The sequence below is a fragment of the Lagenorhynchus albirostris genome, chromosome 7 (assembly GCF_949774975.1).
Source record: "Lagenorhynchus albirostris chromosome 7, mLagAlb1.1, whole genome shotgun sequence".
NCBI lineage: Eukaryota > Metazoa > Chordata > Mammalia > Artiodactyla > Delphinidae > Lagenorhynchus > Lagenorhynchus albirostris.
Window position 1 is genome coordinate 3,868,149 of NC_083101.1, and position 24,194 is coordinate 3,892,342.

The 24,194-nt window shown below is 63.0% G+C and overlaps 1 protein-coding gene across 15 annotated transcripts in view; it reads left to right on the top strand.

The window, feature by feature from the left end:
* The first annotated feature begins 207 nt into the window (after positions 1 to 207).
* LOC132523244 (ral guanine nucleotide dissociation stimulator) overlaps positions 208 to 24,194 on the top strand; it is a 43,999-nt gene continuing 20,012 nt past the window's right edge. For 9 of the 15 annotated variants that reach the window (XM_060153946.1, XM_060153948.1, XM_060153952.1 and 6 more), the window contains exons 1-17: positions 208 to 410; positions 9,940 to 10,050; positions 10,985 to 11,178; positions 11,721 to 11,819; positions 12,637 to 12,830; positions 13,020 to 13,258; positions 14,002 to 14,217; positions 14,397 to 14,500; positions 14,944 to 15,028; positions 16,332 to 16,400; positions 16,812 to 16,907; positions 17,399 to 17,431; positions 17,729 to 17,850; positions 18,045 to 18,140; positions 18,452 to 18,653; positions 18,784 to 19,026; positions 20,514 to 20,628. In XM_060153946.1, the coding sequence (XP_060009929.1) occupies positions 228 to 410; positions 9,940 to 10,050; positions 10,985 to 11,178; positions 11,721 to 11,819; positions 12,637 to 12,830; positions 13,020 to 13,258; positions 14,002 to 14,217; positions 14,397 to 14,500; positions 14,944 to 15,028; positions 16,332 to 16,400; positions 16,812 to 16,907; positions 17,399 to 17,431; positions 17,729 to 17,850; positions 18,045 to 18,140; positions 18,452 to 18,653; positions 18,784 to 19,026; positions 20,514 to 20,628 (2,401 nt within the window). In that variant the 5' untranslated portion in view covers positions 208 to 227. The other 6 variants (XM_060153947.1, XM_060153956.1, XM_060153957.1 and 3 more) reach the window with 6 other exon arrangements.

Genomic DNA, 24,194 nt, shown 5'->3' on the forward strand with positions numbered 1-24,194 from the left:
CGCCCCTCCACGCCGCAGGCCCCGCCTCCCTATCCCCGCCCCTGGCCAGCCGGCCCCGCCCCCGGCCTGACCTCAGCGGGGCCGGGCCGCGGGCTCAGAGCGCAGGCAGGGCCGAGCCGCGCGGGCCGCCGCCGCCGCCGACGCCGCCGCGCGCCGGGCCGGCCCCGCGCCCGCGCCGCCCCGGGTCCCGCGGCCCGGCCGGCCGCCCGCGCCGCTGCGAGCCGCCCATGGTGCAGCGCATGTGGGCCGAGGCGGCCGGGCCTGCGGGCGGCGCCGAGCCGCTGTTTCCGGGCTCCCGGCGGAGCCGCAGCGTGTGGGACGCCGTGCGCCTGGAGGTGGGCGGCCCCGACAGCTGCCCGGTGGTGCTGCACAGTTTCACACAGCTCGACCCCGACCTGCCGCGCCTGGAGGTGGGTGAGCCAGGCTGGCCCGGCGCTCGGCCGAGCGAGGAGTGGGTGGGGGCCCAGCGTCCTTAGCGGGTCACCCACCTCCAGTGGTGGTGGTCACCGCCCCCAGTCCGGAGGTTGCGGAGGGGGAGGGTCCTTCCGCAGAAATCCCCCTCCTTGCGCCAACCCCAAGGCAGCCAGGTGGGCGGAGGGGCTGCCGCCAGCCGGTCCAACAGTTTCGGGACCAGAACCGGGTCTTCGTGCCCCCCTCTATCCGTCCCAGTGCGTGACCTCACCGAGCCCAGGTGTGCCACTCCCGCGCCCCTGCAACCCAGGTAGACTTGCTCCCGCGCGCAGTCGCTGTCTGTTTGCGTCTGTGCCTTTCCCTACAGCAGGGCTGGGCCGTATTTAGTCCCCGTGGCCAGGCCGGGGCCGGCTTAGGCAGTTTGGCTTCGAAATGCAGGTGGTGAACGAGTGATTAGGGCGGCAATCTTCTAGAATCCTCAGAGGCGGTTGGGAGCACAGTGGTCTTACAGACAGCCCCCCTTGGGGGCAGAAGTGGACTCCGATGTTCTGGGCTGCTCAAAGCGGGGGAGTGGGGAGACAGGCCTCCAATCTGTGGGGCCCGGTGTCCAGGCGGGGAGGTTGGGACAAGGGCCTCTCAGGTGGAGGGGTGACTCACTTCTTGATTAGAAAATGCGCCGACACCCTGAATCTGTAAGGATTTGGGAGGATTCAGAACGGGGGTGTGCCTATCATGCATGTGGTTGGGGGAACTAGGTGAGGGCTGGACTCCTGTCTCTAGTGTGCTCTGGGCAGCGGGGGGCGGGGGAGGAGTTCCCCCCCACCCCTCCTACCTGACTGTGCGGCCAGGGTGGCAGAATCCAGGGTTGGGGCCTGGACAGAGGCCATTCCTGGGTGGGAGAGCTCAGCAGGGTTCCTGAGCCCCCGAGCTGGCGAGGGCCCCTTGGTATCCCTGCTTTGTCACTTTAGGCCCGGGTAAGTTGTAATTGCCAGCCTGGGTCTTGTGCCTCTGTGTGTCCCCAGTGCCTAGACGGGGCCGGGATGCATACTTACCCGAGGATAAAGCGCATCTCCCTGCCCAGAGTGGGGGGAAGGCAGGGGGTGGAGGGAGCTCTTGGTGGGAGAACCTCGGGCCGGGGAGACCCTTTATTGCTGAGCTTGGCCGGTGGCCCGGCCAGGCACACTCCCCGACCCTCATCCACCCACAGCTCTGGTCTTCATTAGTGGCTGGAGCGAGACCCCTGGGAGGGTGGGGGTGGGCGGCCTGACACCAGCCCAGCACTCATCTGACTTTCATTATGTCTGGCAGCTCCTCGGGCTTTGTGTGTTGGAGGGTCCGGCCTGCGTGCTCGCAGGGGTGGGCCGCTCAGCTGCTTCTCTCCCTCCCTCCTTCCCTCCCTCTGTCCGTCTGTATCCCTGAGGAACTGAGGGAGAGGCAGAGCTGAGCCCTACCCCTGCCCAAGGGTCTGCCTTGTCTCCCTCTCTCTCTCTTTCCGCCTCTCCCCCTCTCCCCCCTCCTCTTCCTCACTGGCCCCAGCACTGAGATCCAGGCCGTGGCTGCTGGTTAGAAATCAAAGGGGAAGCTTCTGGCTGGGGCAGGAAAACCAGGGTCCTGGCAGGAGAGGAGGCCACTGCCGGAAACCAAACACAATGACCATTTACCATGAGCTGGGGGAGGGGGTGGGGAAGTCCCTGTCCCTCCTGCCAACACCCCGCCCCCCCCCATCCTGGGGCCGATTTCCTGGTCGCTGGGGCCTGCCAGAGCTGAAGCGGCTGTTCGTGGTCCCTGTCCTGTCTGGAAACCACTAGGCAGTTTCTGGTTCCTTCCCCGGTCCCCCTTTCCTTAACAAGTCTCCACCCCGTCCTTCCCTCTCTGGGCTAACAGATGTCCTCACACATCTGGGCATCTGCTCATCATCGTACTTCTAAGCCAGGCCACTGCTGACCCAGCCCGGCCTGCGCAGTTCTGTGCTTTCTGGAGGTCACCGGGCCCACGCCCCTGCCTCCGTTCAGGCCACTGCCTCAGCCAGGCAGGAGGAGTCCCGGAGTCCGTAGCACCTACTGTCTGCAGACACCACCCCCTCGTTCCAGCTGGCTTTGACCAGCCCTCCCGAGTAGGTGCCGACCCCGCTTTATAGGAGACTGGAGCTCAGAGAAGTGAAGTCCCTGAACTAAAGGTACACGCAGCCAGCGAGGACGCAGCCGGGATTTGAAGCTGGGCAGTGTTCTGTGCTGGGCGCCTGTTGTGTACGAGAGCCCACAGGGGTCAGAGAAGGATACCTCGCAGTGAGACAATTACACGTGCCCCAGGAGGATGGTGGAGCTGTTAGGGGAACGGAACCAGGCCCAGGCAGCCCAGAAGTCCCTGTGCTTGGTGAAGGGTAGGGGTGCTTATAGGCCAGAGGAAGGTGAAAGTGCTTTGGGCCACAAGACACGGGGGAGAGCTTCAAGGAAGAAACAAGCCCACAGCTGGACCCTAAAGGTTTTAAATAATAGGTAATATGAGCCGGCACTGGGTGGGAGGCCGTGTGCTGAGCAGTTTGTGTGCGTTATGTCTTTGGGGGTCAGGATCATCTGTCGTCCATTTAACAGATGGAACAACTGAAGTGCTAGATTGCACAAACTCACGGAGCCAGCAAGTGGCAGGGGCGGGATTCCCACCCAGGCAGGGGGTCTGCAAGCCCTGAGCGCGGTGTAAGTGGGTGGAATGAAATGAGGAAGCCTTCTCGGAACCTCGGGCAGAGCAGAGATGTGCAGGGGAGATGCGTCTCCCTCCAGCCTCCCCGCCTCCTTCCCTGTTGTCTGGTCTCTTGATCTCATGGTGTGCAGGGCTCCAGTGTAACCCCCAGGGCTCATTAGCCTTAGGCCAAGAGGCATGACCTGAGAGGTAGGGGTGTGTGTGTGTGTGTGTGTGTGTGTGTGTGTGTGGTGTGTGTGTGTGTGTGTGTGTCTGTGTGTGTGTGTGTGTGTGTGTGTGGTGTGTGTGTGTGTGCGTCTGTGTGTCTCTGTGTGTGTGTGTCTCTGTGTGTGTGTGTGTGTGTGTCTGTGTGTGTGTGTGTGTGTGTGTGTCTGTGTGTGTGTAAGTCTGTGTACTGTCATCTACCAGCCAGGCTTCCCGGCAGGCTCCAAGGCGGCAGCCTCCAGCAGCTGCACAGCCTGTCAGGTTCACAAGGGGCCTGACCGGCTGCCACCTGCTGGGCCCTCATGGACTCTCGGGTTCCCCTCTTGCTTTACTCCTCAGGGGCCAGGCTGGCTGGTACTGGGTCCTTGTTCCTTCTCTGGCGGGGAGGACTTCTCCGGACTGGGCACGCTGAGCTGTTTCCCCAGCGGCTCTGGGATGGCCCTGGGGCAGGAGCGGGTGGGGGCTCAGTGCTGGGAGGTGTTAGACCGCTGGCAGGCAGGACTGGGCCCCCATCCTCAGCCTGGGAGTTAGCCGTTTCCAGGCCCTTCTTCACTGCTGGTGAGGAGGGTTTGGAGGAGACTTAGCACTGGCCACCTGCAGCCTCCGAGCAGGCCAGTGGGGGCGGTTTGGGGAGGTGGCACCCCGCCACCCAGTGGAGGACTGGCTGCCTGTAAGGCCCTCACAGCGTGGCACCATGCTGTGTCCGCCCTGCCTCAGGCTCGGCGTCTGGCCTCTCAGGCTCAGGAGTGCCGCGTTCCTGGACATGTGGCTCCCGTGAAGCCACTGTCCCCAACCCAGTTCTGAGGAGGTGGGAGTTGAAACCTGCAGCCCAGTGCAGGAGAAGCGGAACTTTGAGCAGCCCCCAGTTTCCATCCCCTGACCAGCCTGTGGCGGGGGAGGGGGAGGGGTGAGCCGATGGTTGCCAGAAGGGTGCTCGGTGAGCAGGGTGAGGGCATCCAGCACGGGCCTGCATTCTGGGAGCTCGGGGAGTGCGCGTTGCCCGGCGTTTTCCTCTCCTCCCCAGGGAGCCCCCGGATGCTGGCAGGCTCTGGCAGCTCTGCGGGCTCGAGGGAGGCACGATGCCCTTTTGACCCAAGGGGCAGCGTCACGCGTGCTGGTCCAGAGCTTGGGCTCTGGAGGGAGGAGAGCTGGGCTGGAAGGCCGGCTCAGCCTCTCGCAGCCCTAGACGTGCTCTCGGTCCCTGAGCCTTGGTTTCCTTATCTGGACTCGAGGCCAGTTGCTCCGCTTAGGCTTCTGGTGAGGACCGAAAGAGACAGGCGGCCTGGCAAGCGGTCCCCACGGCGCCTGGTACTGTGTCAGAGCCGGACAGGCCGTGGCTGCCACGATTGTGTCTTCTGACAAGGTGCCAGGGGAGTGCCCGTGCCCAGGGCTCCAGGAGGACGCTGGCCAGCCTGGTCAGCATGGTGCTTCCCAGGCCTGGTTCTCGTAGCTGACCCCAGGCCTGTGGGTGCCCTGGCCATCCTGTGGCAGGAGCCCCGACCAATCCCCTCTCAGTGGAGAGGTGCGGGTGTGAGGGAACTGCCATTCCCCGCCCCCCCGCCCCCCTCTGGCTGTGTGACCTGAGGAAGCCTGTTCTGTCTCTGGTCTCCCTCCCTCTAGCATGTGACCAGGGGCTGAACTGCACTTTGAGGCTGTGACGGTGGCAGCCACCGGTGGAGCGAGGCCTAGGTGTGTCTCCACGGCACATGACTGTCACGGGCCAGGGTTCAAATCCCTGCCCCGACTGCCTCTTCCTGGCTCCTGACGGGGATGAGCTCCCCGCCTGGCTTTCGCCACCCATCAAGTGAGGTGTCGGGAGGATTAAATGTGATGAGTGTGCAGAGGGCCTGACACCTGGGAAATGCCCTCAAGTGCTGGATGCTGTGGCCAGTGGTGTTGATGTCAGCTGGCCCTCCCTCCACCCCCTCGTGAGAGGCCACCCTCCTCCTCAGCTGTCACCAGCCATGCCCCCTTGCAGGCCTGGCCCCTAGAGGCCTGACGGTCGGGAGCTGGGGGGGCAGGAGGACGAGGTGGGCAAGGCCAGCCTGAGGTCTGGTCTCCGCTCTCCACTGGCGGCACGTTTCTCTTCTAGACGCTGACGAGTAGCCAGGCTCGGGCTGGCCGAGAAGGTTCTTGGGGAGATGGGTCAGCCTCTTTGGAGGCTCAGCACAGGCTGGTCCCCAAACTGCAGTTTCTGGGGTCACTGAGCTCCCCGGTTGCCCTACCGCCCAGGCACCTCGTGTGGTCCCCTACTAAGGCCACCTCTGGGCTGCGCTGCCTGGGGACCAGGAGCGTGGCCACCCCCATCCAGGGCTGACCTTGAGTCCTCACTGGGGGTCTGTTCATGTCCTCGGGCTCAGGGTGCAGGACACCCACCTGGGGTGGGGGCAGGCCCGAGGGTGGCGCCCCGTCGCCCACCGGGAGGGCCACGCATATTTGGCGTTTTCTTCCTCCCTCCCTGGGCACACGATCTGAGAGATGAACCAGGGCTTGGACACTTTCTACTTGACCATCTCCCCTGGGCCTTGGTCTCCACCTCTGTAAAATGGGTGCTCGACTTTGTATTCAAACTGTCCCGGGATTCGGAGTGACTAAGCAGCCCTGTCTGATCCCTGAGCCCTCTCGTGTTTTGGCTCCTGCATTCAGACAGAAGGCTAAAGGGTCGGAAAGCCGCAGGCCTGGTTCCCTCCTCCGCACAGATTTAGGATGACCCGCCCTCCCTTTCACCTGGCCCTCCTCCAGCTCTCCGGGCGTCTGGCAGGTCTCCCGGGAGGCTTTCCCTGGCCCGGTGTCCATCGTCAGCTCGCCAGCCACAGCGCCCTCAGGTCCTGTTCCTGGGTGCTTTGTATGCCTGGCGCCGAGCCGCTCATGTCCCCTCTCGTGACCCCTGCCGCCTTCGTCCCCTTGGAGAGCTGCTGCCCTTCGCTCATCTCCCAGACAGTCTCACTGAGGCCAAGGGCTGCAGGGCTCAGCTGAGCTGGGAGCCAGAGCCCTGCAGGAAAGACAGTACCTGTGGGTCCGGTGGGCCCAGGGCTGCAGGTGCTGGCGGGTCAGGGCCTCGGGTGACCTCTGTGACTCAGTGGGCCTGAGCAGCAGCTCAGCGGGGTGCCATGAGGTCCCCGGGCGGTGATCTCATGCACGTGGGGGCCACCGCCCCCCCACTCCCCACCCTCACCTGCGTGAGTCCAGGTTTCTCCACGTGCAGCCCCAGGGAGGAGACCACGGTGTGGCTTCAGGCCCTCCTCCTCTGTGAGCCCCTGGCCAGTGACGGGGAGACGGTCTGCAGCCAGAGGCGTCTGTGGGTCAGGAGGCCCCGCGTGGTCTGTAGTTGGAGCTTCCACAGCAGATGTACAGCTGAGTGGGAGGAGAGAGGTCACCAGGATGGGAGAAGGCGCCACCCCCGTGTGTGCAGACACGAGCCGCCTTCTGGGGGAGATGGCAGGGCTGGAAAAGGCCCAGTAGTTCCCCTCTGTTCTCTCCAGAAATGAGGGTGGGATCGGCTCCCGGCAACCCTGTTACTCTGTCTTGCGGGAATCGGGGCTCGGCCTGCAGTCAGTTGGGGCCACGGCATCAGAAGCCTGATCAGGTGACACGCTAACATGTCACCCAGGCTGTTTCCTTGTCACTGGGGCTCCGGGCTGTGCTCCGAGGGACAGCGGGGTGTGGGGCACCCTGGTGCCCATTCTGCCAGCCTCTGCTCACGAGGGCCTGGAGGCATCGCACCACCCTCGCTCCAGACCCACGTGGTGGTAGGCTGGGCAGTGTGTGCAAGGCCCAGCTGCCAGCTGGGTCCCCGGGCCCTGGGGCCATCTGTGGGTGCCTGCTTGGGGCGGGACAGGAGGATCTGTCCCCTGAGGACACAGCCACCCACCTGGCATTCTTTCCCCCTAAGAGCTCACTGCTGCCCTGTGGACGCCTCCCCCCAGGGCGTCTGCCGTTTGCTCGGCCATGCCCTCCCCCGGGAGCTCCCCAGCCCCCGCCGGAGCCTCCCCAGAGCCTCCCCAGGGCCTTGGTGCTGCCCACACGGCTGCCTGTTCCCGGGCCTGTGTGCTGTCTGCTCTGCTAACAGGATGGGTCACCTGTGGGGTCCAGGGCCCAGCCCTTCCTGCCCCAGAGGGTCCCGGGGCAGGTGCCAGGGCTGTCGGCCGCTGTCCTTCTCTGTCCCTGGAAGCGCGGTGGGAGCACGGAGCAGACGCCCCACTCTGCCGCTTTGTGCCCAGGATGCGGGCAGCTCTCTTTGGATCCTGCCCTGCCGTTGTCTCTTGGTCGATGGTTTAAATGGCGCCTGCTCTCTGCACTGCTTGGACGATCTGGTTTTGTTCCTGCTGCTGGGCTGCGGTGAAGGGCCCGGAGAGGACAGGGTTAGCTCCGTGGGGCTGGAGCAGCTCCCCATCTGTGCCACGAGGCGGTGACTCCCCCTGGCCCAGCATGTGCGGCTCTCAGCGTCCTGCCCTGCCCCCCACCGGGCTGGCAGAAGGGGGCCCCTCGGGGTGGGGGAAGGGCTTGGGATCACATGACGCCTGGGCAGGGCAGCCAGCTGCTCCGTCTGCCAGCGAGGCCCATGGCTCACTGCAGAGCCGCTATTTAGACCCGCTCAGGGATGGCGAGTCCTCCCATTGGTTGGCCTGGCCAGGAAGCGCTTCTGTCCAGCGGCCTTGATGGGGCCCCGCTGGGAGCCAGGTGCTGTGTGTGCTCCCACGGGGTTCGAGTCCCGTGCCCACAGTCAGGCAGGTCCAGCACGGGGACTCTAACCTGCTGCCAGTGACTGGGGTGCTCAGGACACTGTCTGGCTCCAGGCTGGACCAGAAGTGGCTGGAATCCCCCGGAGAGGGACGGGCCTCTCCAGGGCGGGCAGCAGCCTTTGCGAGAGGCAGTCGAGGACCCCTGAGGAGAGGTAGGGGTGGGTGGACAGGGCCCTGGTCTCGCAGATGGATGGCAGGCCCCTGACATCACCCATCACCGCGGCCTCTTGTAGGCCGGGGAAGGATGTGTGACCCAGGGAAGGAAAGTGCGCATCTGCTTCAGTTCTGCCCCAGGAGGAGGAATTTCCCCTCCTCGATGGAAGGGCTGGACCTCCCCAAGCGTGGGCTCTTGAGGTGAGGGCCCTCTACCTGCGGGTTCCCTGCTGACTTCCAAGAAATGCCTGGCTGTGTCTCCGGAGAAGGCGAAGGGTCAGGAGCCCCTGTGTGATTGCACTGGCTTTCCTGTTGGTACAATGCCCAGAGTGGGAGGGCGGCCTTGGGTCAGAGGAAGTAGATTTCCGGAGGATGGCTCCCAGGCCTCCCAGAGCCCTTGAGGCAGGAGGTCCAGGCCCATCCCGCTCCCTAGCCCCTGACCCCAGGGGTGCTGATGTCCGGGGGGGACAGCCCACAGGACACTGGGCACCTGGTTCCTACCCAGGGGCCCAGCTTAGGCCGAGGGATTTAGGGAAAGGCTGTCAGTGGGGCCCAGGCTGAGTCAGCACTTCCACTGGGCCTTCTGTGAGCTCCATGCCCACCCTGAGCTGGGGCAGTGACCCGTGATCCTAACTGCTGGCATTGACCATGTGAATGATGGCCCTTTGCCAGCTAGCACCTCCCCCCTCCTCCCTGAACTCTCAGAGGTCTGTCTCTTTACTCCTAGGCCCCCCTCCCCACTGCAAGCTCACCCTGTCCCTGGACAGGGGCAGTGGGAGAGGGGGTGGAGAAGCCCAGGGCAGCAACGACTGAGTGGCCTTGACCAGGCCTTGATGCAGCCCCCGGGACAGCCTGCCCAGCAGGAGGGATCACTGCCTTTTAAAACAAGGGTCTTCCTGCCCGGGGTCTAGGAAGCAGCCAGGTGACACCCCCCCCCTTCCTGGCCTAGCCAAAGCCCCATGGTTTTGGAGTTCTGTGGAACCCCGGGCATCAGCCCGGATGCCAGCGCTGTCATCATTCTCATGCTGTCCCCATGCACGTGATAACGAACAGGGAACTGGGAACTCCTCTGTTGCCCAAGAAGGCACAAGACTGAATGAGCAGAAAGGGAAGGAAGTGCCCTTGGCTGTGGCCGTCGAGGATGCCCGCACCTGCCCCAGACCCGGGAGGCTGACTCCAGGGCTGGGGCAGCTGTCGCAGGTGCCGTCTGGGCACATGAGGGTGAGGGGGCCAGGGGCCTCACGCCCTGGGGGAGGCATCTTCTTGGGGGGCCAGAGCCCCCTAGGTGCAGGGGGCTGAGTTAGGGCCTCGGGGTCCCGGCTCCACTGTTTACCGTCAGCGGCATGGCTTTGGATGGGTTGCCCTTCCCTCGGCTTCCGTGTAGTCACCTATGAAATGACCAGATAACAGTACTCGCCTTGGGGTGGGGGCGGGAGCGGGGGGATCCCCCTGGGCAGGGGTAGGCTGTTGTTGGAACCCCAGTGGGTACGTCTTGTTCACACCCAGTCATGGCTGGTGGGGTGAGGACGGGGGTGCTGGGGGCAGTGCCTGCCGCCCCGATAGTAACCCCCGGCCCTCCAGCTGTCGTCCTGTTAAATTCTGGGCTGGAGGTCTCTGTGGCCACCGACCTTTGCCTCATCTAGGGAGCAGGAAGTGGCACGGGGCGTCCCCCTGCCACACAGCCAGGCAGGCCCCGACACCCCCGCCCGGTGGCCGGGCGCTGTCTTTGCAGAGCTCCACGCAGGAGATTGGCGAGGAGCTGGTCAACGGCGTCATCTACTCCATCTCCCTGCGCAAGGTTCAGGTGCACCACGGCGCCAACAAGGGCCAGCGCTGGCTCGGGGTGAGTGTGGTTGGGGGGTCTCCGTGCCCAGAACCCCGACAAGGCCCGGGATGCAGGGGCCACCCTGGCCACTCCACTGGGCTCCCTCCCAGGGCTTTCCTGCCTGGGGGGCCCCCAGCCCTGCTCCCAAAGGAATCTGGGCCCTCAGCCCTCCCCTCCTGTCCAGCCCTGCGCTGGGCCAAGTGCATAGTTCTCTGTTCACTTATTTGTATGAACATCAAAAGAAGACACTTTCATACTATTTCCACTTCATGTTAGGCTGGGATTACTTATGCATTTTGCCCCAGTATTTCTTGTTTTAACGACTGTCCTTCCACACCTTCGCCAAGGCTTTCATCACCTTACTTAGTAGGGCTTTTTTTTTTTTTTTTTTAACCCAAAAAGGACTCAGCCTACTATATACGGTTCTCTGCAACTTGCCATCACGGAACACAACTCCATGACCCCTCCAGGTCAGAGCGGGGGCCTGACAAATACGTAACATTTCAGAAGAGAGGCTGGTTACCAGCCATAACTCAGCCTTTCACTGCCGTGAACCTTGACGGGACTCCTTTCTGCAGCCATTTCCACAGCGCCGCCCTGAATAGCCTCTGGGTCCTAACATACCGTGCCTTTCCACCCCAGGCTGAGCCTCTGTTTTCTCATCTCTAGAACGGGGATGCTTTGCCAGGGGTCCCGGGGACTCTGCCCTTAATACGGCAAGGTGCTGTCATTACTCAGCTAATAAGATGACCTGCAGGGGTTGGTGTTGCGAGTTTTCATCGCCCCACCTCCAGTTCAAAAGCTGAGACCCTTTTTCTGTTCCGGGCACTCACGTCCCATCTCCGTCCAGAAGTCGCCGGGCGCTTGGGGCTTCCTCTGAGTTCCAGCCCCTGCCCTCCTCGTGGGCCACGGTGCTGTCGCTGACTGTCTGTGCCTCTCTGTCCCACCCCAGTATGAAAATGACTCGGCCCTGAACCTGTATGAGACCTGCAAGGTGCGGACCGTGAAGGCAGGCACGCTGGAGAAGCTGGTGGAGCACCTGGTGCCCGCCTTCCAGGGCAGCGACCTCTCCTATGTCACCATCTTCCTGTGCACCTACCGAGCCTTCACCACGACCCAGCGGGTCCTGGACCTGCTGTTCCAAAGGTGGGCGCCCTGCCCCTCCCCGGCACAGTGGCTCCCCGCCCACCCACTGGCTGTGTGTCTTGGGAATGTCGCTTTACCTCTCTGAGCCTCAGTTTGCTCACGTGAAGGCCGGGCTGCCAGGACTGTCGGATAAGCATGGACAGTGCGGCCCCGCGCCCGGCCCTGTGGAAAGGGCTGCTGAGGGCTGGGGCGGCTTTGATTAAGGTTTTCCTCTGCCCCATGGAGAAGCTCTCTGCTTCCAGCCCCTGGGCAGAACAGGTTTCCCATTTGGAAAGGAGGTTCCAGATTCTGTCTCAGGGGTCCTTCCTGGGAGTAGCCAGGGCAGGGCTGGCTGGGGGCCGGCTGAGGGCCCAGGCCCGCTCAGGCGTCTGTAAGGTGCTGGTTGGGCTCATTCGTTCAGCAAATACATACGAAGCGCCTACTGTGTGCAGGCACTTTTCTAGGCACTTGGCTTTATTCAGTGAACGGTGCAGACAAAAATCCCCGCCCTCCCGGGCTTCCATCCTAGCCGGAGGGTCAGCCAGTAACACTAGACGTCATAGCAGGTACGGTAGATGTGACGCCCTCACGGCCTCCTCTAGATACGGGTGCATCCTCCCTTATTCCAGCGAGGACGGCGGACCTCAGGACCAACTGAAAAAGTGAGTAGACTTTGGGTCTGATGGGAGGGGCTGGGCAGAACCCTGGCTGCCACACATCTTGTGATTCCCGCTGGAGGGCTGAGGTCTGGCTGCAGGAGGAAAGGAGTCAGAGAGCTGTGGCTGGGGTCCCATGTCCCCAGGGAGCAGAGGGGAGGCTGGGGGCTCAGAGCCGGCCCCTGAGAGCATCCCTCCCCACTCAGATCCGGGGCCCAGGACAGGAGGTGTGGGGGGCAAGCTGCTGACACATCAGCCTCGCAGCCCAGTGTGAGTGCTCAGCTGGGGCTCACGGGAGCGCAGTCAGGGTCAGGGGGCCGGCTACGTCCCCACCACCAAGAATGGCGTCCCTGGGAGGACGAGACCCGCACTCCGGCGCACAGACCAAGGCAGCCGTCGGTGCGCGAGCTTCCGGTTCAGGTGCGCGAGGCCCGTGAAGGCCGGGCAGGGGCGCACTCTGCTTGTCCCCTCCTCCCTCCCCTGTTTGTGCAGCGCCTACTGTGTGCGGCCAGGCCAGCGCGATGAACAGGGCAGGCGTGGCCCTCCCTGCCCTCCTGCAGTTTCCTTCCCAGTGGGGAGGGCCCGGGGGGCTGGGGGCAGACAGGAGAGAGTCAGGCTCCCCCGAGGAAGGGAGAGGTGGTCACCAGGGACGGAGGGCCCCTTCCTACCAGGCCTGCCGACCAGGCCTGCCCCTGCCTGGCAGCCCAGTGCGGGTGGGGCAGGGGCGGGCCCAGAAGCCCAGCCCCCATGGGGGAGCCAGGGGAGGGCCGCGTGGAAGGAAAGGCCAGGCCCCTGACTCTGCTGCCCGCCCGCCTGCCCCCAGTGCCGTCTCCTCCATCCTGGGCACCTGGCTGGACCAGTACTCCGAGGACTTCTGTCAGCCCCCGGACTTCCCATGCCTCAAGCAGCTGGTGGCCTACGTGCAGCTCAACATGCCCGGCTCCGACCTGGAGCGCCGCGCCCACCTTCTCCTGGCCCAGCTGGAGCGCACAGAGCTCACCAAGGCAGAGCCGGAGGGTGAGGAGCGGGGTCGGTGCTGGGCACGCAGGAGCCCCCGGGGCTGCCTCGGACCGCCCACGTGGGGACCGCTGGCGGGGAGACGTCCTGGGGTGCTTCTTGAGCTGAGGCTTCTCTAGAAGGCAGTGATGTGGTTTCTGTCTTGGAGAAAAAGGCAGGCGTGTTGCTGAGCTCCGCTCTTCTTTGCAGCTCTGGCTCCAGCTCTGAAGCCGACTGCAGCCCTCGAGCCAGTGCCGGCTCCAGCTCTAGCGCCCAGGCCGGTGCCAGGTCCAGACCTCGAGCCAGCTCTGGCAGCAGCACCAGCTCCAGCCCCAGAGCCTTCCTGGCCTTTGCCCGTGGCTGCAGAGAACGGGCTGGGTGAGGAGAAGCCTCACCTCCTGGCGTTCCCGCCCGACCTGGTGGCAGAGCAGTTCACGCTGATGGACGCGGTAGGCAGCTCATCTCAGCAGGGCGGGCAGGGGTGCACCTTCCTTCAGGCGTCTGCCCTGCCCTGTCCAGAGCTGATGTCCTGCCCCCAATCCCATGACAAACCGTGTCGCCTGGGCAGGTTTCCTCACCCGAAGGCCTCGGCTCCCCTCCAGGCTGTGGACCCGGGCCCCATCCCTCGCACTGTGTCTGGGTGGAATGAGGTGGAGCGGTAGAAAGCTGGGCGGGGTCTGGCCCACCCGGTAGCAGACGGTCGCTCACTCCATGGGCCGCCCCCCCTGCCCCCACGTCTGCTGAGGAGGTCTCACCAGCTTCAGCACTTAGCAGGCACCTGGTGCGCGCTAGAAGCCGTGGCAGACGGCAGACGCAGCCTCTGGTTGTAGTGCCCACGTGAATGGGCATCTGGACAGGGGACAGGCCTGAGGCGTGATCAAGGGCTAAAAGCACCACCTGTATGGGCAGGTGTGAGCCGCATCTCGTGCTGGGAGTTAGGGTGGACTGGGGAAGGTGGCCACCTCTCTCTCCTGCCAGGTCACCTTGCGCTGGGTGCCCACAGTGGGCAGGGAACAAAACCAAGAGACACCAGCTCCCCGCACCTCCCCCGGCCGGGCTCGAGCCGCCTCCCCGGCTTCCAGAGCTGCAGCTCTGACCAGTGACCCTGCCTAGGCCTGGGGGTGGGGGTGGGGGGACTGTGGGCGTTGAGCTGGGGTGCGGCAGAGCCAGGTGACCTTCCCCTTGCCCCCAGGAGCTGTTCAAGAAGGTGGTGCCCTACCACTGCCTGGGCTCCATCTGGTCCCAGCGGGACAAGAGGGGCAAGGAACACCTGGCTCCCACCGTCCGTGCCACCGTCGCCCAGTTCAACAGTGTGGCCAACTGCGTCATCACCACCTGCCTCGGGGACCGAAGCGTGACGGCCCGCGCCAGGGCCCGGGTGTTGGAGCACTGGATCGAGGTGGCCCGGGTACGCGGCCGCCAAGGGCCCGGGGAGCCCTTTCTGCCCCTGGGTTGATCTCATCCAACCCCAGGAGCACCTCCCGGGGCATCTGTCCCATCCGGGAGGGGGGTGCCCCCCTAAGAGGGACTGAAGCTGGAGCAGGCGGGAGCTCGGCCCCCTCTCACAGCCTGGCCCCTCCCTCCCAGGAGTGCCGGGTCCTCAAGAACTTTTCGTCCCTCTACGCCATCCTCTCTGCTCTGCAGAGCAACTCCATCCACCGGCTGAAGAAGACGTGGGAAGAGGTTTCCAGGTGGGCAGGCTTCTCCCTGGAGGAGCTCCAGGGTGGACCTGGGGCCTCCCACGGGGCTGGGTGCTGCCTGGAACCTGCCCAGGGACAGCGCATCCTGGGGGCGGGGTCTCTCAGGGCCAGCAGTTCTGCCTCAGGACCGGGTCTCTTTCTCTGGCAGGTACTGGCTTGAGCCATGTTGGGGGTTTTCGTGTGTCTACTTCACCCGCATGACTCTGTGCACTTAAAATCAGAACCGGCCAAAACAGAGCCGCTCAGTCGACTGGGAATGGGGTTCCCCGGTGACCCACATGAGACCCACCCCTCCAGGCCTACCGAGCCCTTAGGGTCCAGCAGAACTCTGTTTGGAAACCACCCATCCAGGCAGTTGGGGTCTCTGGGTCCTCAAACGTTTTTGCCCCCGCACCCCTCCCCACCATGTCCTCCTTTCTCCTTCCTTCCCCCAGGGACAGCCTCCGCATCTTTCAGAAGCTGTCAGAGATTTTCTCAGATGAGAACAACTACTCCCTAAGCAGAGAGCTGCTCATCAAGGTAGAGTCCGGGGGCTCGGGGTGGAGGGGCTTATGTTCCCACTGAAAGTTTCTTCGAAAACTTCTCATGAGATCTGTCGGGTCTGTGGGCAGGTGGGGGGCAGTTTGGGAGATAGGAGGCCCTAGTACAGGGATGGAGCAGGGCAGCTGGGCTGTTCCAGAGCTGTGGGCGGATGAGGGGCAGGATTAGAGTCTCCTGGGTCCTCACTGGTCCCTCACCCGGCACTCGGGGTGGATGAGGTCAAGGGTGAGGGTCTCTTCCTTCCCCAGACCAGCCTAGCCTGTCCCCACAAAGCCAGGCCCTGCTGTTCCTGTCTGCGCTGACCTCCGAGGGCCAGGCACCCCGCCTGCCCAGGGATGGCACTGCAGGGGCCGCCCAGCCGTCGTCCAAATGAGCAGGAGGTAGATCTGGGGGCTGGGGCTCTTCCCTCTGCCTCAGGGCAGACACTGCGAAGGAATCCAGGGACTCTTCTCAGAGTCTCACCACAGGGCCTTTGGTGGCCGTGACAAACGGCCCAGATGGCTTGTGGCAAGTGCACAGGGGTGCTAATGCATTCACGGGGGTCCTTCCCTGGAAACTTCCATACAAAGAGGAAGCAAAGTGTCACCACCCGGTGCTCCCAGCAGCCCCAGCTCACCCTCTCAGAGGTGGCACCACGGAGCCCCCTCCTGAGTGGCTGAAGGCAGAGCTCTGTGCAGGGGACATCCCGAGGGGCTCCGTGGGGTTGTGAAGGCCTTGGCGTGGCAGGCACCCTGCTCAGCCAGGCCCCCCAGACTCCCTGTCCCTCTCTCGATGGCTCGCCCGGCGGGGGGCCGACACACACCAGAGGCTCTGAGCCCTTCTGAGGCTCATTCAGAGGCAAGGCAATGCCTGTCTCTGGGCCTCAGTTTCCTCATCTGGAAAGTGGGCGAATGCTGACCCCAGGGTGCCAACCTCACGGGGAGGCAGTGAGGTTCAAGGGGGAAGGGAAATCTGCGTGAGTTTTGTGCAGGACCCTCCTACCCTCCTGCAGAGACGGGGGGTCGGGGGGAACAGCACAGCCACAGTGATGGAGGTGTGGCGCTGAGTCCTTGGAGACCCCGAGGGGCAGGTGTAATCCTCATCTGTACTTTCCAAGGAGGCCGGGCTGCTGACCCACGTTCCCACACCCTGTGAGCACCCAGGCAGGGGTGCAGATCTAGGAATGGAGTACACTGGGATGGCTGGAGCGTTTGTACCAGTGACCAGGGCCAAGGTCGTGTCTGCTGGTGGGTGATGGGGGGAGGGTCAGAAGGCCTCACCGACCCTGTCCTCGGCCCTGCAGGAGGGGACCTCCAAGTTTGCCACCCTGGAGATGAACCCCAAGAGAGCCCAGAGGCGGCCGAAGGAGGTGGTGAGTGTGCCCGAGGCTGGGAGAGGAGGGGCCGCCCCGAGGCCCCCGCTCCTGTAGCTGCGCTGCCTGACGTGACCCTTAGACCGACCTACTCCGGGGCCTGGGGGCGCTGCGCCCTGACCAGCTGGTGTCGGGGGACTAGTAACCACCAGAGCAGGGGCTGGAAGAGCTGGGCCCAGTGGGGATTTGGGAGGGGGGAGGGGCGGGGGCCATAGATCTTGGGGATTTGCCAAATACCGAGCCTGCAAGGTGACTTGAGGGAGTTTGGGTCCATGCACGCTGGGAGGGGGATTGGGGGGAAATGGCTAAAGGTCCCCAGGCTGCTCCAAGTGGGAGGCCTGAGTGGGGCTGAGGGGTTTTCAGGGGAGGGGCCTTGCTCATCAGTCCCCCGCCCCCCCCCCCCCCGCCCAGTTGTCACAGGGTGTCATCCAGGGCACCGTCCCCTACCTGGGCACGTTCCTCACAGACCTGGTGATGCTGGACACTGCAATGAAGGACTATCTGTATGTGAGTGAGCCCAGGGCCGGGGTCGGGGTGGGGGTCCTGAGCCCCGAGCTCTCAGCAGAGGGTGCACCTCATCTTACGAGAGCCCCCTGGCCGTCCCTGTTTCCCGGGGACACCTGCCCATCTCGGCAGTGAGTGAACAGAGCTTGGTGCCCGCCTGGTGGGGCTCATCAGAGCTGCAAGGGGTTTGACCCAGCAGGACACAGCCCCTCCCTCAGGTGGCGGCCATGGGTGGAGAGGCTGGGCCCTCCAGGGTCAGACATCTGTGGCCAACCTGGCCCTCCTGCCCAAGGCCTCAGTCTCCCTAGCTGTTCTCAGACCCCTGAGCCGCGGCGCCCCTCCCACCCCGCCCTGGCGCCCCGGCCCCACCCAGGTCCAGGTGTGTGCTGTGCTGCCCCCTGGTGTGTGCTCTGGGTAGTGCAGCCTGAGACCCGTGAGGGGCGGTCATGGGCTAGGGGACACTTTCTGATGGACGCTGGCCATGTGCTTTCCAGGGGAGACTGATCAACTTCGAGAAGAGGAGGAAGGTGAGCAGACGCAGCCTCACGGGAAGGGGGCCCGTGTGGGGGGCGGGATCAGAGAGCCACCTGGCTAGAACAGCTGGCTCCGACCCCTCCCTGTTACATTTTTGGGGAGAGCTGGACACAGAGAGAGGGGGAGCCTTTCCCACGGGAGGATGGGGCAGGAGGCCGAATCAAGGACGCCTTCCCGGAGGGGCTGTTTGAACCTGGCTGTGAGGACGGGGTGGGAAGTGGGGACCCAGAGGCTGGTACAGGCCCGGCCGACCCAGACCGTCAGCGTCCTGTCCTCCCCTCTGGCCCCAGGAGTTCGAAGTGATCGCCCAGATCAAGCTGCTGCAGTCGGCCTGCAACAATTACAGCATCGCCGCCGAAGAGCACTTCGGAGCCTGGTTCCGGGCTATGGAGCGGCTCAGCGAGGCTGACAGGTGAGTCCGGGCAGGAGCTGGGGGGGCACACGCGGGCTGTCCCTGGGCAGCTCCGGAGAGCCTGTGGCTGGCGATCCCGGGCAGCCTCGGGTGCCGTCGCTGGTGACGGCCGGGCCCCTGGACTCTAGCTGCCGGGCAGGCACCGGGAGGGAGACCCGGGGGCGACTCCCCACAGCCGCCGCTTTGTCCTGTAGCTACTCCTTGTCGTGTGAGCTGGAGCCCCCTTCCGAGTCGGCCAGCAACACCCTCAAGGTCAAGAAGAACACGGCCATCGTCAAGCGCTGGAGCGAGTTGAGTGCCCGGGTGGGCAGGGGCGCGCCCTCGGGGCTCAGGGAAGCTTCGGGCTGCGAGTGGGCCCGGGAGTCAGGCAACTGGCACTGGGATCCCAGCTCCCCCGCCGACAGCCCTGTGACTGGGCCACTTGCTCCACCCCTCTGGGCCTCGGATTTTCCCCCTGTGAAATGGGGTGATGCTAAATGATCTGTCGGATGCTGGAGCCAACGGGGTGATGGCCTGAGCACTCGTCACAGAGTGCAGGGAACAGGGGTGGGCTGTGTCCCAGAAGAGGCCTCCCCTAAGCCAGCCAGCCCTTGCATTGCAGCCGCCAGGCCCCCAGCACGGAGCTCAGTACCGGCAGCAGCCGCCACTCCAAGTCCTGTGACCAGCTCAGGTGCGGCCCCTACCTCAGCAGCGGGGACATCGCCGACGCACTGAGTGTCCACTCGGCCGGCTCCTCCAGCTCCGATGTGGAGGAGACCACCATGAGCTTTGTCCCAGAGTCCCCTGACGGCCAGGAGAAGAAGGTGACTGCCCCACCCCCTCCCTGACAGCCCTTCTCAGCCCTTCCTAGGGCCAGAGTTCCCCGCTGCACACCAGAAGCCCCCGGAGCTGGACAGTGGCCCGGGGCTTCCGCTGATCGTGCCGTCCCCGCAGTTCTGGGAGTGCACCTCCCAGTCGTCCCCGGAGACCTCCGGCATCAGCTCGGCCTCCAGCAGCACCTCGTCCTCCTCAGCCTCCACCACGCCCGTGGCCGCCACGCGCACCCACAAGCGCTCCGTGTCAGGGGTCTGCAGCTACAGCTCCTCTCTGCCCCTCTACAACCAGCAGGTGGGCGACTGCTGCATCATCCGGGTGAGCCTGGACGTGGACAACGGCAACATGTACAAGAGCATCCTGGTGAGCCGGGCAGGCGGCCCCGCGGGCCCCTCACTCTGCTGGGCAGCAAATCCGTATTGAACACCATGGGTCATCCCTGCCCTCCCAGAGCTGGTCTCCTGGTGGGTTGGGAAGGACAGAGGGCCAACCAGGGAAAGGAATGAGAACAGCTAGTGTGGGCTTCCCTGGTGGCGCAGAGGTTGGGAGTCCGCCTGCCGATGCAGGGGACGCGGGTTCGTGCCCCGGTCCGGGAAGATCCCACATGCCGCGGAGCGGCTGGGCCCGTGAGCCATGGCCGCTGGGCCTGCGTGTCCGGAGCCTGTGCTCCGCGACGGGAGAGGCCGCAACAGTGAGAGGCCCGCGTACCGCAAAAGAAAAAAACAACAAAAAACCAGCTAGTGTGTCGATGGTGATCCGTGCCGGGGTGGTGGACTAGGGGTTTACAGCAGCAGTGGGGCAGGACCTCACCCATAAAGGGCCTGAGTGTGGGGGGAAGGAGGGAGCAGCGTGCAGCCTCCCAGGACGGGAGTGTGCCTGGGGCTTGGAGGAGAAGCAGGAGGTCCGCAGTGAAGGAGCAGGGGTCGGGGGAAGAGTAGGGCTCAGCAGAGCAGGCCAGCGTCGGGGGCCTGGATCTCACGCGAGACAGGTGGAAACACTGTTCGTTGGAGCACAGGAGGGGCAGCAGTGACTTCCGGCCTCTCCGTGGGCGATGGGCTGGTGCCGGCAGATGCAGGGTGGCCAGTTAGGAGGCGGCGGCTGCAATCCAGGGTGGGTAGCAATGGCTGCACCAGGCTGGTGGCCGCGGAGGTGGCCGGCAGTGTCAGACACCGGGGATCGTTGGAGGTGTCGAGATCTTGCCAGTGGGAGTTGCCCACAAACACTGTGTATGTTGAGGGGGGGTTGGGGGCTGGGGGGACTCCTCTCATCCTCCAGAACTCAGGCTGCCAGTGAGCCATTTGCACCCCCAGAATCCTCCCACACTGGGTCAGATGCCCCATTAACGCCGTCACCTGGGTCACCCCGAGTCTAAGACCCGCCTGTGTTCTGACCCTTGGGGTCGAGGCAGCAGGGCTCGGCCTGCACTCTCCACCACTGCAGCCTCCAGCCAGTGGAGGCCTGGCACATAGGCGGCCACTGGGCATCCAGCCAGCTGCTCCTCTCTCACCTCCAGGGCTGGGACTAGATGCCGTCTGCACCCAGGTGCAATGATACCGTTGTCCCGGATGGGCAGGGTCAAGGGGGACGGTTAAGGGGAACAGCCCCGGGGGCAGGCAGTTGCCCTAGGTGGGTTTGGGAGGAGGTGGCAGGCTTGCAGGAGTTGGGGGGTAAGTGATTGGGGTCCATGGAGGCTTCCCCAGAGGGGCAGGAGAAGGAGGCGCAGCCCCCCTGGACCCAGCCTCGGGTCAGAGGCCGTGAGCCCCTGTGCGCACAGTGCCGCGGCAGCTCTGCGGGCCCTTGGCTGCTACACCAGACCCTTGCCCTGACGGCCTGTCCCCCACCCCGTCCAGGTGACCAGCCAGGACAAGGCTCCAGCTGTCATCCGCAAAGCCATGGACAAACACAACCTGGATGAGGATGAGCCAGAAGACTACGAGCTGGTGCAGGTTATTTCGGACGATCGAAGTAAGTCAGGGCCGGTCAGGCGGGCGATGGGGCCGGGGGGCAGGGAGCACCGTGCCCCAGGCCCACCACCCCGGAAGACGTGCCACCAGGGTGGGCGTGGGCTTTGTCCACACACAGACCTGCCTAGGGGCAGCTCTGGATGCCCCCAGCGTCTCCTCACTGGCCCCTGGTGGCTGCTGGGCCCTTGTCCCTTGCCCTTCCGTGGCCGTGAACAGTCAGTGGGAGACCTCGTTCAGTGCTAGCATCGTTGAGGAGGGGAGAGAAAAGCCTGTTCTCCTGGGGCCAGGCAGCTAGATGGCCGAGCCCACAGGCCGTACAAAAGGGCGTTTTCTGGCTAAGATGGGAAATGAGTGCTTCAGAAAAGATCACGACTACCGTGGATTAAAGCGTCGAATTTGTGAAAATCCGTGAACGTATGACACTGTCTTAGTCCGTTCTGGCTGCTATAACAAAACACCACCACTGGTGGCTTCTAAATGACAGAGATTTCTCTCTCCTGGTTCTGGAGCTAGAAGTCCAAGATCAGGGTGCCGGCATGGGCAGGTTCTGGTGAAGGCCCTCTTCCGGGTTGCCGGCGGCTGACTCCTCACTGTGAACCCAAATGGTGGAAGGGCGTGGGGAGCTCTCTGGGGTCCCTTTCATAAGGGCACGAATCCCATTCGTGGGGCTCCACCCTGATGACCTAATGGCCTCCCAAAGGCCTCACCTCCTAATCCCATCACATTGGGGGTTAGGATTTCAACAAATTTAGAGAGGACACCAACTTTCAGCCCATAGTAGATACTAAACACAGAGGCTACTAGGGAGCAGCTGGGTATTCTAAAAACTGGGAAAGGGAAAGGATCAAGAACAAGCACAGACTTGGAACCAGACAGCTACGGCTTGTAGACCTCGGGCAAACTCCTTAAGTCCTCTGTGCCTCTTTTCCCATCCCCACAATGGAGATAAAATAGGTAGTGAGTTGATCCATATATACATGGATTATATGCTCATGTGTGTACGTGTGCCATAGATGTGCCATAACTGCAAAGATTATCATCACTCTTTCCTTTCCCATGAGCTGATCCCGCATTCACAGTCATTACCCAGACAGTTAGCAATGACCCGCCACGATCGCTAGAAGTTGTTTTCTAAATCCTCTCTTACCTTGTTGCACCATTTTGGTGAGGTAAGCAAGGCAGGTGGGACCCCCATCTTACAGAAAAGGAAGCCTGAGACCTAGACAGGTTAAGGACCAGAGTAAGAGCCACATGATGGAGCCCAGAGCACACATGTTCCAGCCCAGCAGTGGAGAGTAACAGGCTCAAGGCCAGAGGAGAGGGTGGGAAACAGAGGCAAGAGCAAGTACCTGCTGGGATCCTGGCACCCTATGAAACCCTGTGCAGGAGGCCTGGGGCAAAGCCCGCCCTTAACTTGGCCCAGAGCCCTTGTCCTGAGTTGTGCAGGATTCCGGGGAGGTGATCTAGGTTCTAGAAAGCTTATTGCAGCTGGACCTCCCGATCAGTGAAGGCAGCAGGGGGCAGGATGGGATGACCCTTTGCCAGCTGCAGACTGAGGTGGGGCTTCCTGGAGTCGGAGTCCTTTTTATTTTTATTTTTATTTTTATTTTATTTTTATTTTTGACTGTGTCAGGTCTTCGTTGCTGCGCACAGGCTTTCTGTAGTTGTGGCGAGCAGGGGCTACTCTTTGTTGCGGTGCGCGGGCTTCTCATTGCGGTGGCCTCTCTTGTTGCAGAGCGCAGGCTCTAGGTGCGCAGGCTTCAGTGGTTTGGGCACTCAGGCTCAGTAGTTGTAGTGCATGGGCTTAGTAGTTGTGACGCGCAGGCTCTAAGGTATGCGGCCTTCAGTAGTTGTGGCGCATGGACTTAGTTGTTCCACGGCATGTGGGATCTTCCCGGACCAGGGCTCGAACCTATGTCCTCTGCGTTGGCAGGCGTATTCTTAACCACTGCACCACCAGGGAAGTCCCCAGAGTCCTTTTTGTTTTTGAGTTCCTTTTTTCTTTTTTTTTTTTAAATTAATTACTTATTTATTTTTGACTGTGCTGGGTCTTTGTTGCTGCGTGCGGGCTTTCTCTAGTTGTGGCGAGAGGGGGCTACTCTTTGTTGTGGTGCGCAGGCTTCTCACTGCGGTGCCTTCTCTTGTTGCGGAGCATGGGCTCTAGGCGTGCAGACTTCAGTAGCTGCGGCACACGGGCTCAGTAGTTGTGGCTCGCGGGCTCTAGAGCACAGGCTCAGTAGTTGTGGCGCACGGGCTTAGTTGCTCCACGGCATGTGGGATCTTCCCAGACCAAGGATCAAACCCGTGTCTCCTGCATTGGCAGGCGGACTCTTAACCACTGTGCCACCAGGGAAGTCCCTCAGTGCCTCAGCAGAGTCTGTCCCAGGCAGGTGTCATTAAGGGGGGTCCTTGGTGGTCCTGGAGTTGCATTGAGGGGTCTCAGGTGTCTGGATCAGGCCTGCCCTCCTGGGGGCTCTCAAGTGGTGGGGTGTCCAGTGGGGCCCGCATAAGCACAGCTGACCCTCTGCCCCTCCCCGACCAGAGCTGAAGATCCCTGACAACGCCAACGTGTTCTACGCCATGAACTCTACTGCCAACTATGACTTTGTCCTAAAGAAACGGACCTTCACCAAGGGGGCAAAGGTCAGGCATGGAGCCAGCTCTACCCTCCCGCGCATGAAGCAGAAGGGACTCAAGATTGCCAAGGGCATCTTCTAACTTGTCCCTAGCTGGCCAGCCACAGAGCCGCCCCTTCCAGGGTCTAGCTGGCTGGGCAACTAAGCACTTACAGACTACAGTGGCTGAGGCCAGGTGGGCACCTGTGCCCAAGCTGCCAGCCCAGGCCACCCCCAGACTCCAGTTTCACCCTGAACCTCTCCTGCTGCCGGGATTGACGCCTGCCCGTCGATGGCTGACCTGGCCTCCCCTGGACCACTCGCTGCCTAAGGTGCCTTCTGCTCTCTGGAACCAGAGGACGAGCTGACTTTTGCCAAGGAGCGCTGCCAATGGGCACGGAGCCCTGCATGCCGCCGGGCACTGCCCTCCGTACACTTCCCTCACACCTTCCCAGGTGTGGGCCACTGCCACCTGTGCCCATGGGCACCCCAGGGCACTACTCATCCACCGGGTCTGACCACTGCAGTTCTCTCCTCCCACCATCGTGGCCTTCCTCAGGCTGCACCAAAGATTCCATCATCAGGGCCAACTGAAAGGGAGGGAGTCTCGCCCACTGCCCACTCCAGCCCTCCCCTGGCAGAGGAGAGAGACACCCCCTTCACAGACCACACTCTTAACCGGTGAGTGAGGACGGTCTCGGCCAAGTCCCACTGATGTCAGATTTCGTGACACTGCAAGTGCCATCCACCACTGTATCCTGGGCTTTACGAGACCACACGAGACGGGGATTGGTGGGAAAGGAGGGTTTCGGGGGGAGGGGAGGGGGATTGAATATTTGTATAAAAGGTGAAAAAAAATGTTTACCAGTTGGGGAGGGGCAATATTTATTTGTTGTAAATAGCAAATGCTAGACTTGAATATTATATTAAAATCCTGTTTCTACTATAGCCT